At 42.6% G+C, this 16,986-nt stretch overlaps 1 protein-coding gene across 3 annotated transcripts in view; it reads right to left on the bottom strand.

Moving 5' to 3' along the window:
• LOC147728937 (dual oxidase 1-like) overlaps nt 1-16,986 on the bottom strand; it is a 992,769-nt gene that overhangs the window by 864,366 nt on the left and 111,417 nt on the right. Inside the window, exon 2 of one of the 3 annotated variants that reach the window (XM_086959175.1) lies at nt 4,982-5,110. The exons of the other annotated variants lie outside the window; for them this stretch is intronic. Within the exon in view, the coding sequence (XP_086815301.1) occupies nt 4,982-5,110 (129 nt within the window). The remainder of the gene's footprint in view (nt 1-4,981; nt 5,111-16,986) is intronic. 3 annotated transcript variants of the gene reach the window in all.

The following is a 16,986-nucleotide window of genomic DNA, read 5'->3' on the forward strand; positions in this document are numbered from 1 at the left end:
CCCGGACCTTTCTCTCCATATGTCAAGGTAGCCATATGTTTTCATTGCAGACTGTAACGCTGACCTAGATTTTGACAAAACTAAGGATCGACTATTGGGGAATTTATCCAAAACGGGGTCTAGAACAATGTTAAAATCGCCCGCTATAATAGTTGGCTCTGAAAAGGAAAGCAGATGTGAAAACATAACCTCCAGTGTAGAAGGGTCATCCTGATTCTGCCCATAGTAGCCCAAGACTGTGGTTTGAGAGCCCGCTATTACCACAGACGCAATGGCCCATCTGCCACCTGGGTCGACCAGTTGAGATAGCAGCCTGGCTTTAGCACCCTTTTTGAAAATTATAGAAACCCCTCTAGTATTACTGGTCTGAGTAGTTGAAACCGCAAAGTCTATCCACCTATTTCTTTTAATCAAATCCATCATCTCCAAATGTGTTAAGTGAGTCTCCTGGAGAATAATGACCTGTGCATCCAAATCCCGTAAGTATTGCATGATTTTATTTGCCCTTGGTTTGGTACGCAGGCCATTAATATTCCAGGAGAAATATTTTATGTTAATCATCTTGGGCATAGGTGTCCAAGAAGAGGAAGAAATAAGCAGATAAAACTAGACTGACCCATTGTTGTCTAAATCTCTTTCCACAAAATTGCGAAACCACTTTCTTTTTATCATATCTTGGCTTACTTTACTTTTTTTCCACCCCCCACCACCTACCCTAGCTACGTGCCTCCCACCCTCCCTCCTCCCAGCCCCTGGAAAACCCTTGCGATATCTAACCGGTGCAATGTCCGGTTGATAGCGCCCCTCCGCGAACTCCCAGAGAAATACGCCACCTTTATAAGTGAGAAAAGTAAAAGAAATTAATCTAATAGTGACACACAGTTAATTACGTTCCCTTTATATCCTTAAGGGTATTACCTTTACTCTAAATACATAAGGCCTCAAGGAAGTCATGAGATGGCATTTAACACCAGCTCTTATTAATGAGTCCCAGAGTTAAGACTCCTCTTTATTTCTTTTTGCTTCCCATCTGCATCAGGAGTTCGTCGGCTGCCTGCACTGACCTGATATTAATCATCTTATTATTGTACATAATTTTCATGGCGGCAGGGAATGTTAATTGAGCTGAGGCTCCCAGTGCTCTAAAAGCTTCCAGGCGCCTTCCGAACTCCCATTGTTTCTCCAAAGTAATTCTTGAGAGATCTGACCTTATTAAGAAAGTAAACCCTTTTGCATCCAGAGATTTTTGCTTTAACACCAGGTTAAGTATTTGCTCTTTCAAAACATATGTATGAAAGTTTACTAAGATTTTGCGAGGCTTAGATCTCTGGGGGTTGCGTTTAAAGGGATCCCGGTGAACTCTTTGGATGTCCAATGCTAGCTCTTCCAGTGTCAGGTCTAAATTCAGAGACTCTTTTAACAAACCCGTTGTAAACTGCTTTATGTCAGAGCCCTCTGAGCCTTCTGGCACATTCAAAATTCAAAGGTTCCCCCTCCTCGCGTTGTTTTCCAAAGTCTCCATCCTTTCACTAAGTGCTTGCTCTTTTCTGGAAATCTTCTGGATATCAACTTTCGCCTGGTCCAAATAAACAGATAATGTTCCTGTAGTCTCTTCAAGGACTCCAGTTCTTATGGCAAGTCCCTCGATTTTATTGTCAAGGGACTCACAATAGCTTCTTATTTCCGTTTGGTTTGCAGAAGACTCCGCGAAACCTTTTCTTATTTCCATTGTAAGAGCTGAGAACATACCTAGTATAGATGCTGGAGGTATATCATCTTTAGCCTCGAACTTGGATTGATCCGTGAGGGAGTCTATGGGATATTCAATCTGATCAATAAGATCTCCCCCGATTGCCCCGGCTCCTTCATTAGATCCACTAAGAGCAGCCTCAGTAACAACCAGGACCTCTAGGTCTCCTAACGGGGTAACTGATAATGCACCCTGCTCTGACTCCTCCTGAGCAAGAGAAGACTGTGATCCTGATCCTTTTTCGTTGTCTCCATCTCCAAGTCCCAATGCACAAGCTTCTTGTTCCATGACCCCTTCCGTTCCTTGATCTACTGCCTCTGCAGCCTGCCCCAGAAGGGGAGAAACCATATCTATTGGAGAAGAGGCTTCCAATTCAGGTCTAAGCCAGTCGGGATACTTATTCAAATTTGGTAACCCGAAATTCTTTAAAAAGATCAAATTGAAGGTCCTACATGGTTTGGCGAAAATGTGGTCAGAGGTAACAAAATCAATTAAACAGGGGTATAACTGCGATAAAACACCGCTTTGGGGGTTACCTGAAAGTCCAGTTTGGTTGGAAGATACTCTAGCCACTCCTTTGAAAGAGGCAGGCCTTAAAGGATGGGGGGATCTCTTCTATGAGGGAGACCTGCTTTCCTGGGAGCACCTACAGAATAGAATAGGTCCAACCATCTCGAGGTTTAAATACCTACAAATGAGCGCTGGACACAGGCTTATAAAAACCCATCAACAAAAAGAAACAGGTTTCCTCTTGGAGGGCATAGTCAATTAATAACTAACTTAGTGAGTATTGCTCCAACCAAAAATGAGATCTCACAATGGTATAAACTCCTACTCGAGGAATCTGATGGGGAATTTAAGCTACCAGCTCAACTCTGGGGTGTCTTAACAACGAGACAAGACATACAAGCACTTTGGTCTACCTCATTTGAGCTCTTAAAGAGCTTAGTAAAGCCCTCATGGCTACGCAGAAACCATCTTTATACCCTTCATAGGGCGTATTACTCTCCCCAGAGATTATCTAAATTTGCCACAGGAAATTCAGTGGCATGTGCAAGGTGCGGGCTGATTGCAGCTTCAGACATTCACATGTTTTTTAATGTCCCCGGGTCGCTGCATATTGGGATGCTATTGGTAAGATTCTTACAGCTTAGACGCCTCCAGTTGGTTCAGAATCAAGCAGCCAGACTTCTTCTGAACATCCCCAGAAGGCAATCAGTCAGACCTGGCTTGAAACATTTACACTGGTTGCCGGTGGAGCAACGCGTGGCCTTTAAAGTGGGCTGCATTTTATTCAAATCCTTACATGACATTGGCCCCCAATTCATTAGAGATCTATTCCAAAGATACAGCCCCCCCGCTATCTCCGGTCCACCCATAAATCCCTTTTGATTGTTCCTCCGTACAAAAGGAAACGTCTCGGAGGCAGCTGCTTTGACCATCTTGCAGCTGCCTTCTGGAACTCTCTCCCCCCTCATCTAAAACTAAGTGACAATCTCCTTAGTTTCAGACATCTTCTGAAGACCTGGCTCTTTTCTCAGGCATATCATTGAGCTGCTTCCTTCTATCAAACGACTGACGCGCCCTGTTCCTTCCTACAGCGCCATGAAGCCTCCGGGCGTACGAGCGCTCAATAAATGACAGTTAACATTAACATTAACATTAACATTAACATTAACAGCATCGTTAGGTTTCCCAGTTATCATGGATCTACCTTTAGTGATTTTTGGAGTCCTGAGGGGATCTCAAAATGTAGCTAGAAGCCTAGTGTTTTACACGGTCCTCCTGGCAAGGAGGGAGATCTGCAGGAGGTGGAAAGATCCCCTTCCTCCTTCCCACGGGGACTGGCTGACATCCAGTCTACAGACGGCATGAATGGACCTAGCCAGACCAAGAAATCAAAGCAAAAGGGCTTTTTGGCACATGCTTGTATGGGCACAATAAAGATCCGGGGTGTTTTTTTTTTCCCCCGGGTCCAATGATTACACTACTATGGTGCCACAAACCAGATAATATCCGGTCATAGCCCGGTCCAGGCCATGCCGTAGGCCTCCCCATTGGTAGCCAAAAATGATATTAAGCAAGTGACAGCTGTGGGATGTGTGGTCTCCCCCTCCAAATGATCCCATCCAGTTATAACACTGTGCCAGCTGTACCAAGGCTTATTCTGGATGGCTTTCCTAAACCATGGTGGATATGAGGACAAAAAAAAAATATATATATATATATATATATATATATATATATATATATATATATATCCACAGAATCCTCTCGTTCCGAACAAGGATGACAAGCCACACCATCAGGTACTTCAGAAGGTTGTTTATTTGGGCATAAACAAACGACGCGTTTCGAGCTCACGGGCTCTTGAATTTTTTCTTGGGGCGCTCTGGGTCCACTCTCCGGAAAGCGCACCCAGAAGTAAAAAAATATGAATGAAAATTAAATAATAACGCAAAACATGTAGTACCATACATATTAAAGCAGGTTTTTGAATAAGGAAATGAAAATAATTTTGCATTTTTGTGAAACTATCAAAACGTCACTTCGGCGCGCCGCGTGAGCGCCCCCGGAAGCGCCTACGTTCGCGCCGCGTATGCGCACCCGGAAGCGCCTACGTTCGCGCCACATATTCGCCCCCGGAAGCGCTCCTGTGCGCGCAGCGTCAGCGCGTCAAGTCATGTGACCTTAAAAGAACACTTTTCATTGGTTGCTAACAGTTTTTTTTACAAAGAATGAAATCCCCACCCATTTCCTTCACTTCTTCTTTCACTTTTGTGACTGAAAGACCTGCCTTTTTTCTCTTCGATCTTTCTTGGACAATCAAGGCTGCCAGACCATCCAGCAGTGAAGATGAGCCTGAATTCATTAATGAAGAGCCTCCTCAGCCGAAGGTGAAAGAGCATTTCATCTGGAAATTCTTTTCCATACCAGATGACCAGAAGAAGGTCAATGCTCCAAAGGTGGAGTGCAGGATCTGCCACACAGTCCTGTCACGGGGTGACCTCACAATGCTTCGCCATGTGGAGAGGAGGCACCCCCAGAATTTTGCCCGGGAAAGTGTCAGGGCTCTGGCACAAGAGGTTCCCAGTGATGGGGCCTCTACATCCACCGGAGGAGCAACTACTTCAGTGAGGGGGCAATCGAATTGCAGGAGCTGGTTCCAAACATTCAGCCTGCATTCAACAAAGGCGTCCTGAAATGCAGATACTGCGATCAGCTACTTACCTTTGGGGAGCAAAGTGTCCTGCTCATGGTTCGAGCATTGGAGAACCATCGCTGCCGTTCCCAGCCCTAATTTTTCTTGTTTTTTTTGCTCCTGTTGAGCAGTTTCCATTCCCTGTTTTTGTTTTTGTTCTAAAAAAAGAAAAAAGAAGAAAAAAAAAGTTATTTTCAGAACTACCTCCAATTCTCATCAAAGAGCTATATTCTTAAAAAAATGAGAAAGAGTAAGTGAAGTGGAGTGCATTGATAATGGAAAGGAAAATGAGTAAGAAAGAACAGAAAGGTATGAGAGGAGAAAGGAAGTGAAGTAGGGGGACTGAAAGAAGGTGAGTGTTGGGAAGGAAAGTAAGGAGAAGGAGAGTGAACATGGGGAATGTGGATATTCAAAGAAAATGTTGAAAAGGACCGGGGATGTGGAAGGGTAAGAAAAGATGCATTGCTGGAGTTGCATCATTTTTGTGACACACTCCAGCAATGCATCACTTTTGCGCTTACAGATACGTCTGAAATACTGACGTATCTGTAAGTACTTCCGACATAATACGTCATAAATTTAATATGACTCATGACTAGAAGACTGAAGGCCTCATTTACGAGGCCATGTGTCACTTTAACGCCACCGGTGTGTCACTTTTTGTGACGCACCAGGGCTGTAAATAATGCACCTTATTCAGTCATATTTACAAAGTGACGCATCTAGGTAGATGTGTCACTTTGTAAGCCCCTGCGCCACATTATACCTACGTCAGGTGTAATGTATGCAAAAGGGACGTATTGATGCAAGAAAGGGTCGTAGTGGTGACGCAGGGAAATCTATGAGATATCACTGGGTCACTTTTATGACGCTGTTGCGTCCAAATCTTGTACCTGTATCACAGCAGGCGTACGACTGATGCAAGCCCTTTCACATGGGGGATGCATTGCTGGAGTTGCATCATTTTTGTGACACACTCCAGCAATGCATCACTTTTGCGCTTAAAGATACGTCTGAAATACGGACGTATCTGTAAGTACTTCCGACATAATATGTCATATATTTAATAAGACGCATGACTAGAAGACTGAAGGCCTCATTTATGAGGCCATGCGTCACTTTAACGCCACCGGTGCGTCACTTTTGTGACGCACCAGTGCTGTAAAAAATGCACCTTATTCAGTCATATTTACAAAGTGACGCATCTAGGTAGATGAGTCACTTTGTAAGCCCCTGTGCCACATTATACCTACGTCAGGTGTAATGTATGCAAAAGGGACGTATTCACGCAAGAAAGGGTCGTAGAGGTGACGCAGTCAAATCTATGAGATATCACTGCGTCACTTTTATGAGGCTGTTGCGTCCAAATCTTACACCTGTTTCACAGCAGGTGTGCAGGCCCTTTCACATGGGGCCTGGCCTCATGTGAAAGGATGGATTGCTGGAGTTGCATCATTTTTGTGACACACTCCAGCAATGCATCACTTTTGCGCTTACAGATACGTCTGAAATACTGACGTATCTGTAAGTAGTTCCGACATAATACGTCATATATTTAATATGAAGCATGACTAGAAGACTGAAGGCCTCATTTATGAGGCCATGCGTCACTTTAACGCCACCGGTGCGTCACTTTTTGTGACGCACCAGTGCTGTAAAAAATGCACCTTATTCAGTCATATTTACAAAGTGACGCATCTAGGCAGATGCGTCACTTTGTAAGCCCCTGCGCCATATTATACCTACGTCAAGTTTAATGTATGCAAAAGGGATGTATTGACGCAAGAAAGGGTCTTAGAGGTGACACGGTGAATAAACTGGGTTTTCCCCATGCTACGCTCCCCGGTCAGCTCCCCGGAGCGCGTACCGGGCGCTCCCCCCGCACAAATCGATATTTATTTTTTTTGCCCCGCGGGGCCCTTTTATAGCCCCCACATCAAACCTAGAGGATCAGGGGAGGTCTACTCTGCCCCTTATGGTCATTTCCCCCTTTTTTTTGCCACCTCTTGTGTCTCGATCCTACCGAGACACAAGATGGCGGCCGCTCCGGACTGTTCCGAATGTTTACAGACACCCGTGAGCCAATCAGCTTTCCGTGCGCAAGTCGCGTAGCATGCCCGGTGCGCTCCCAGGTGCGCGTACCGGGGTTCGCCTATAGATATATATTTTTTTTAACCTAAATTACTCAAAAACCACTGGAGCACATATCTTGAGACATAGCAAAGGCACATCGGGCTACCAGTCCCTACAATTTTGCCAAGTTTGGTGGAAATCCATTCAGCCGTTCGGGCTAAAAGTGAGGTCGACCGCCCTATGGAAATTAACATGGGGAAAACATGTTTTGGGACCCCCCTTTTATCTCGGCCCCCGCTTGATGAATCCCCCCCAAACTTTCAGGGAAGGACCAGAGCGAGGCAAATTTGAGGAAATTTTCAGACAGATTCCTCTACCGGCGCCAAAGTTATTCCCAATAGAATGTTGAGATTTTGCATTGAAAAAAATCCTAACTATAACTACCTACTGGCGACCGCCAGTAGGTTATATATATATATATATATATATATATATATATATATATATATATATATTCACCACACGTTTTCTTTTCCGGAAAATACGTAGACGACACACCAAGAGTTTGCTGTGATGTGAAGATTTATTGGCAGGAAAAACAAACAACGCGTTTCACCTCACGGCTTGCTCACGTTTGCTGTGGATTCTAAAACGTAGTCCTTTTACATTGTCTATACACTCGTCATAGAAATAGGACTATCACATAAACACCAAAAGTGCAAAGTGTGGGGGACATTTTGGAATTGGAAACCTCATCAATCCTTTTTGTTTTGGTAAGTGTCAAATATAAGCCAAAGTATATAAATATCTCTTATATAACATGACATGATAAGGCATTGGAGTGCTTACAACAAGCATTGCACCATTTGCGTTTGTAAATATCCATTAATCTCTAAATAAGCGTGTCAAACTTCAATTATAAGTATGAGCATACCGCCTTATACAATTGTGACAAATATGCTGATTGGATACCAATATAGTCTTATTTATAGGACCACTGAAATTCTGCCCAAGTGGGCATAGTCTTGGAGTTTGTTTAAGTCCATAATTTTCAAACCATAATTATTTAAAGCATAGTTTTCGAATCACGCCCAAGTGGGCAAAGCCAAAAAGTCTTGTTAGTTGTATGCATATGTTTACAACACATTTAGAAGATCCGAATCCATAGTTAGATTTTTGTGGACTTTCCCTTGTAATACATCATTCAGGGTGTCTCGCATATCTGTCTCCATGTGTGGTTGCATTGTCTCGCCCCAGTGGGCTAAGTCCGTAGTTTTTTTAACTCTTATGCATATACTAGCAATGAAACCAAAGTAACTGTGTTCATAATTATCTTTCTCCAGAGTATTCATTATTCTGTTTCAATCCTCCAAAAGAAAAAGAGGGGTATTTTCTCCTTGTTACATAGATTTTCTGGTTATACCTGACACTTCTTGTGAGTTAGGGTTCCAATTTCCAACATCATACAAACATATTCTGTGTATTAAAACATGAAAAAATTATTTTAAAAGAGACGACTTACGTTCAGCAGATGAGTATTCATCTATAAATTCATGTTCAGGCTAATTCATATTTACATTTCTCTCTCAATATTCAAGGTGTACAGAAAGTTCCTCATGATTATTAAGACCCTGAGGAAAGGTGGTTTTAAAGTCAATAATATATCTCGATTCCATCTTTCTAAGTCTCATAGTCCTATCCCCACCACGTATCCCTAGATCGATCTTGTCTAGCACTACCATTCTAAGCAAATTTTCATTTTGGAAGTGGTATTCGAAAAAATGCCTGGCTACAGGGTATTCTATATTGTGGTTTTTAATTGCCCTTAGGCGCTGTAGCACTCTCTCCTTTGCTTTAAGCGTGGTGCTTCCTATATACCACTTATCGCATGGGCAGATAAGTAGGTATACACAGTACATTGTATTACAGTTTACATTCTTCTGTATTGAGAACACCCTACCAGTGCTAGGGTCAGTCACCTCTTTGCAGTTAAAGCTATTGCGACAAGCTTTGCATGATTTACAACATTTAAACCCAGGTGTATCCATCGGTTTTTTAGTGCTAGTTACTGAGTTAGGGCTGAGCTCGTCTCTCAAAGATTTGCCTTTTCTGTATGTAACCTGTGGATTGGGGTTTAGGTGCGATTTTAGATGTTGATCTGTCAGAAGCCCATGCCAGTGTTTCATGACAATCTGTTTCACATCTCTAGCTTGGCCTGAGAAGGTAGTGATGAATCTAATGTTAGACTACGTATCCTTGGTCTTATTGGTGTCTAACAGATCTTTCCTTTCTTTGGTATTCACCCTTTTCACCGCTCCCTGTATAGTTTTCTGATTATACCCACGGTCTTTGAAGCGTTTGATCATGACCTCCTGTTCCTTTTCAAAAGCTTCCTTAGTGCTGCAATTGCGCTTGGCACGTAGCAATTCCCCATAGGGGATGCTATCTATGAGGTTTCTGGGGTGAGCACTCCTTGCATTTAGTAGGCTGTTGCCTGCCGTCATTTTTCTATAGAGACTGGTCACTATTGCAGTCCCTTGGATCTCAACATTGATGTCTAGGAATTCTATCTTGGATTTATGTATATGTTCAGTGAATCTGAGGTTGATAGCATTGTTATTCAGCTCACATACGAATCTTTTCACTGATTCTTCCGTGCCATCCCAGATCACGAAGATGTCGTCGATGTACCTCAGCCACAGGACAACATTGGTGTTAAAATTGGCGACCTCGCTGGACACCTGCTCCTCCCACCAACCCATGAAGAGGTATATATATATTTATATTTATATATATATATATATATATATATATATAGATACAGATATATATTCATATATATATACACATACATTTATATGTATATATGGCACTGGCTAAAAAGTGACAAACCACTGAAATTCACCAGTTTGGTTGATAACGTGCATAACACATGCCGTAGCTTCCTTCTCAGGCTTCCCACAGAACATGGAATCATTCCAAGAATGGCACAACTTCCGTTCAACCTGAGTCTTAGGCCTGTGGAATGTAATACACAGGTTCAAATTTTAGGGCGTGGGGCAACAGGGGTAAATTGATTGAAGTCAGAAGCACCCCTAATGTATTGTGAATAATCTTTGCAGAGCCACAATAATACTATAGCACCAATGGCATATGGCAATTGATGCCCATATGTCACAACGAAGAACATGCATAGGCTTGAACCTACGCACCAACCAAAGGATAAAAGATTAAAGCTAGTCAGATAGACCAAAGAATCAAAATGGTACTTGCACTGGGTATTTAATGGCTACAGGATGATCAGGGGAAGGGGCAAGCACTGCCAATGTTCCAGGGGTTGGCTACAAGGCCTACCCTCTGACCGTGCATCATTGTGTTGAACCACCATGAACTTTGGCCATGTCCAGCGGTTTTGGACACAGAGACTCGCCTTCAGGGCCTGAGTCCAAAATGCTGCTAGGGATCAACTGTGCTGTGCACAGCCTTTGATTGTGAGCAGTGGGGACTGGACAATACTTTATTAATTGCCCTTTGAGGGGGTTGGCTGAATGGCATAGCCAACCCCCTCCAGCAGGGCATACCGCAGTAGTTGGCCCCCCTCGGTGTTGGCTGCTTGTGAAGAGTTTTGTATCCGACCAACAAGAGGTCAGGCTTGCAGCCAATGCCACAGCACATGACCAAAGGACATGCACATAAGTGGTGTAACACCCGGAAAGGGTTGGGTGCAGACCAACTCCACTGCGCAAGACCGTCAGTTGTGCACAGTGAGGCAATGCTGTGAGGGTGTTGACTATCTGCAGAGAGTTGAGTAACCCCTGGTTTTATGATATGATCAAAAAAAAATCCCTGAAAAAAACACAGGATAAAGTTAGTATCGGTTATGACATCTCAATGTATGTTTAAAAAAAACCTTAGAAACTCTCCTAAAAACCACAGTTAAAATGGTTATGATTAACAAATTAAAGCAAAAAAACAAGTTATGGTTATGGTTGGGAGCATAATCCATAACATCCACAACAGCAATGCAAACCACAACTAACCATAGTGGCGTTTTAAAAGTGTTGTTTAGAAATCTCAGATTTTTTTAAACATTAGTTGAGGTGTTATTACCAAAGCTTAACTGAATTTTGCATAACTAATGATGAGATCCATTTCCCTCTCATGTCCAAAACTGAATTAAGTTTAATTCCCAGTACCAATTTACATATACTTCCCGATAAGCAGAAGGGATATGCGGAGGCTGTGCCTGCCACATCTCGTTAGTTAAAACTTTAATGGGAACATCCGGGGGGGGGGACTGATTGAGTCACCAACTGATATTCCTTTTGCAAATACTTCTAAGATACCTGTATTAATGTTTGTTCATGAGTTTACACCATAGCTGTGAGTTTTCTGTTTAGTTATCCTATGCAGGTCATTTATTTGCAAAGGTTATGTCTTGGAAGCTTTGATCTGGTGTCCCTCCATAATTAAAAACCCCGATCCAGGAATTAGTGGTTAAATATGGTCCTCTCTGGGAGGAATATGTCTTATACAAATATTCCATCCACAAATCGACCTTTTGACATAAAGATGAAATATAAAGCATGCACCAGGTGATAATTTAGATTCATGCCCCTTAACCTGATTGCAGATGTCAAAACAATTGCAAAAAAGACAGGTGTATCCAGGGCTTAATTTGTGAAGAAATAAGTGCCAGGGCCCTTGTCAGATGGCCCTACAGTTTGTACCATTTATTGCCCCTGTCAGTGCTGTCAATGATAGTACCAACACAACCACTGGTCCACATGGTCCTACATTTGTGACAATCCCTGGCAAAAAAAGCTGTAAGAATGGCTTGGGTGGCAGGTATCAGTCATTTTTAATTTATATTGAATTAAAAAACAACTGTGGTCGTGCTTATCTCTAAATCAGACAGACCATGCCACCATATGACAGTCTGTCATAGGCACCAGTGTTGACAATTAAGTGCTGGTGCTGAGCACCGGAAAACACCGGCTCAAATTAAGCACTGGGAGTGCGTGATTATCTAATAAAATCAAACTTTTTCAGCTAAATAGCTATATGTTTTACACCACCGGCATTATAAGACCTCCAGAACTACGGATATTCATCCAAGCAGTGCCCACATTTACATTGTAAGTACCTCTAAACAATCTCTGGCTGCACATCCATAATCTGGAGCTCCAGTCCTCCTGGTATCCACATTCTCACCGTTGTTCCTGCTTTGATAAGTGAACTAAAACATTTTCTTGTAGATCAGTGTTGGCATGGGCATGTTCTGGTTGGCTGACATGAGGCCCTATCCAGGCGGAACCTTCCTCTCCCTTCAGGGTGGGTGATTACACTCACTGTATAACCTGCACTGATCTTTGGGTAGCTTGACACTGAGCAGTCAGGCTTATCACAGAGGCAATGTGTAAATCCTTGGCACATCACTCTCTTTTTTAAAAAAAATATTTTTATTAACAACAGAAGAGAAAGGAAATAACTGTAGTAACATATGCAGTAAGAAAAATAAGGTGTAAAATAATTACAAATCCATACAAATATATAGTTTTAGCCAGATCAGAAGAAGAAAATAAATTATAAAATGACATAAGACAAAAGAAAAATAGGTTTTTAGCCTTTACATTTATTGAGCCTTAACATTCCTTAGGCGGGCAAAATATTAAAATAAGGTTAAAGAAAGGTTCCCCAAATTCTATCAAATTTCATCAATGATCGCACTCCTCTTATTTTAGCTAGTGCGGACTCCATAGTATGAATTCCATTAACCAAAGACCACCATTCCATAATGTGCGGTGGTTTCGAGGATATCCAAGCCCTAGCAATAGTCAATCTGCCACACAAAAGTATAGTAGTTATTAAATCTTTCTATGGACTGTTGGGCGGTTGGATACCTAATAGCACCGGTGTTACTGTAAAAGGGGAGAAAGTGACAAGTTTTTGATTCCGAATATTTTCCAGTCCAGATCAGATCTCAGACAGTGCCGGACATAGAAAAAGCATATGTTCGAGGTCCGTCGCTGCTAAGTCGCATTTAGGGCACTTAGTACGGTCACTTGATGGGCTGCTTTGGGACCATTTTTATATTCTTTGCGGGGTATAGTATAAAGGACATATTGTTTAATATATAGTTGAAGCCTTAAACTGGAGGACTGTACTACATTATTGATACTACAAAGTGAAGCCAAAATCTTATTAGCAGTTATGTTACTACCTAACCTTTTGCTCCATTTCATAGCACGTTTCAAGCAATCCTTGGCCTTATATGATTAAGGCATTTATAGCCCTCACTAATTAATGATTTCATCTTTCCAGAAATCAAGTCCAAATATCTGAATCAGAGACTTCCCTCATATTCAACTTGCGTATAAAAAAATTGCGAATTTGCATATATTTAAACCGCATAGTTTCAGTCAATTTATAGAAGAGTTTAAGTTTTGCAAAATCCAGAAAACCATTGGTTCCATAAAGGTCCCCTAAAGTTTTAATTCCAGAGTTAGCCCATGTATTCCCTGCTCCATCGTTTAAAATTCCGTGAAGTCCCGTATTGCCCCACAGCGGTAACTTAGAATAAAAAAAGAAGTCTTACATATAGTCAATATCGAATTCCATATTCTAACCGTCTCCCTCGCAGACTTAAACTTTACCCTTTTAAAGTAGTTAGTGTCATTTACTCTTGCTAAAAACTGATTAGAGTCCGTACCCAGCATAAATTGATGAAAGTAGAATTGATTGTTGGGATTAAGTAAACTAAGAAGGTGACCAAAGAAGGTTGCAAAGAAATATAGTCTGAAATCGGGAAAATTCAGCCCACCTTTATTAAAAGGAAGCTTAAGTAAAACGATCGATCTGCGCGCTATTTTGTACCCCCAAATGAAACTACTAAAGATCCCATCTAGTTTTTTAAAGAAAGAATTATTAACGCGTAAAGGAACTGATCTAATTCAATAAAGACATTTTGGCAATACCTTCATTTTTATTAAATGTATCCGACCAACAAGACTTAGTGGGACCTAATGCCATTTTTTCCCCAGCACTCTCACACAATAAATACACTGAGCATCACCAATGAGACTTCACACGTGGTGTATGTAAAAAGTTTGTATTAAAGACACAGTATTTCTGGGCATAAATCACATTCGAAAATCTCACTAGCAGTACTAGGCCCAACCGTGTTACACTGACATCAGCAACACTTTGGAAAGATCCTCTATTACCCTTATGCTATACCCCCCCCTGCCAATTATCATAATTCAATGCCACACAGTTATAGATAATTACCACACTTTTAAACAACACTTTGGACCAAGGCCGCATGGGTTAAAACCAATGTCAAATGTAGTTATCTTTTGGCAAGGAATCAATGTGTAAAGCACAGCTGTGGCATATAATTAATAACAGTGGCAACAACAGGGGATAGGTCGTGAAATAACAGTGGGGGCTAGACCTTCTTTTAAATTGCAAAAACACACAGTGCCCACACCATAATCACTTAATCAATGCTTTGATAGGGAAAAGAAACCAATTTATTGTAACTTCCCTAAGACAATATTTACTTTGTGTCCATTATTTTATATTTTCTATCTTTTTCGAAACCTTATAAAAGAAAAAAGGACAATACATGTACAATATTTACAAGACTAAATGCACTTTGTACAAGCTTCAAACATAAACATTATGTACAATTTAAAACATTTTTGCATCAAACATTTATACACAGACAAAAAAATATATTACATTCAAACCATGAGGAAAACACATTTTGAGGGGGAATATGAAACAACTTAGTAACTTATAAGCGTTTGAGTACAGGACCAGCCGGTCCTAGTATGTTACATATGGCAATTTATTCCACCCAAACAAAACTGCCGACGCGTTTCTAGACCAGGCGTGGCATCACTGGTCTCATCAGGGCTGCGGATTCTGAATTTCAATTTTTCGCTAGAGGAAAATCGAGGATATGACTCTTCAAATAGTCCAGTTAGCTATTTGTGGTGGCCCAAATGGATTTCTCGGTATTGTTGGGGTGCCAAAGCACGGCGAAATCGCTCGTACAACGTAACCATGAAGTTCGTTTTCTTATCGGAATCTCGTAGTGTTAAACCTGGGGAGCCGAGGGCTAAAAGTCTCGGTCCAGCTCCCTTGCCACCGCACGCCGTTAATGGGATCTGTTTTCTCTCAGTGAAGGATATAATTAATAACAGGCAGTTACTCCCACACCCTCACTCAGCAGCAATACACGGTGCCACCGATATCAGGCAGGTCCATATGGAGCCCATTCGCACAAACATGCACACAGCACAGTAATGTGGTGCAGTATATATGGCAAGTCAGTTGATAATGCAAATGCAGACCCCCATAGCTCAAGCCCTCCTCCACCATTCAGCTCACCCCCAAGCACCCTACACCCATGAGCTGAAGGTAAAGAAAACCTTTCCCCTCTGATTCTAGGCATATTGTGGATGGAGTCACACTTAGTCAGGGTTCCAGGGAAGAACTTAGGGGTAGGTAACAGTACTAATTAGGCAGCAGTTGACAATTAGAGGTTTGACCACTAATTGGGAAGTTCACAAACAGTATGCAAAGCAGAAGCAGGGTGAGGGTGATTGTCGTTCAATCATAGGATTCCACATGGTGTGTTCCGGCACCAGATCAGTTCTGACAAGCGCATAGGGGGTCACGCAGTCTAATGACCCACTTCCGTTCACTCTCAGAAGCGTCACTGAGCCCAGTCAATTACTCTCACTGGCCTGGTCCAGGTAATATTACCTACCAACACCAAGTTGTCTGGCTAGGTGAGGAGAGGGCAGTTTGTCTGCCACTGTGAGGGCACAAAAGGAACAATCGATAAATGGGGGATGAAGAAAAGCAGGCTCTCAGAAGAAGGCCCCCCATTCAAACACACATCGATCAAAGTAGCACCCAGGCAATCCGGGCACCCCAGAATACAAATCTGCTCCTCTGCTCCTCCCCTGGAAAAGAGGCACAACGTCTGCTGCGCTGTGATACAAGCTGCATCATACAGTTTCGGCCACACACAATGAAAATGAGGCACAGTGTCTGGTGCAAGTTGAGTTGGACCAAGCAAATCTGGTCAAACACAACGAAGAGTTGTAAATTCCGTCGCTCACTGGAAATGAATCACAATGTCTGGTACGCGTTGTTACCGGTCTCACCAGATAATTCCTGTCACACACAGGTGCAAGTTCAGCAGTGCTGCATGCGGTAGAATGAGGCACTACTACGGGTACGCCCTCTCCTCCGAGGGTCGCACCCTGCATTGCCCCCGCATGCAATGAGTGTGCAGTCAGCATGTAGTAACCCTGGGCAAAGTACTATGCTATGCTTGCATAGTTTGCAAAGTTTGCGCTACTTTGTACTACATGAATTGCACGTAGCACAGTACAAACACTTGTAGCGGCTATTTTTAGCTTGCTCGCGGTCCCCAACGTCAAATTGGTGACCTCGAGCGAGCAAAATGACATCCCGGTGAGAGTTTTTCCTCGTTCGCGATCAGCAACATCAAGTTGCCGATCGCGAGCGTGGAAAATAAACTCCCAGCAATATTCTCAAAGCGGGGAGGTCAAGTTTCTAATTACGAGTGGTCGCGTATGCTCGCGAGTGCTTGCAATAAGAAACTACCAGTTGAGAAAGCTGTTGCTCGAGTAGAAATCTACTCGAGCATCAGAAAACGACCGCTTGCACTGTGCAAGATGCTGGTTTTCACTGATTGCACATGCCGGACAAGCATCGGGCACGGTGCAATCAGTGCGAACAGCATTTTGCACAGTGCATTATGCAGTTCGTGTAGCTCGCGTAGTGTGAAGTGCACTTCGCTTAGCGCTTCTACGCGAACTACACCCAGGGTTAGCGTGTAGCACAAGAGAAATGTAGCATGCGGGGTCCCGCAACCGGTGAATCCACTCAACACCAGCAAGACGCTTTATGGTGC

The sequence above is a fragment of the Lissotriton vulgaris genome, chromosome 2_2, assembly GCF_964263255.1.
Source record: "Lissotriton vulgaris chromosome 2_2, aLisVul1.2, whole genome shotgun sequence".
In the NCBI taxonomy this organism is placed as follows: domain Eukaryota; kingdom Metazoa; phylum Chordata; class Amphibia; order Caudata; family Salamandridae; genus Lissotriton; species Lissotriton vulgaris.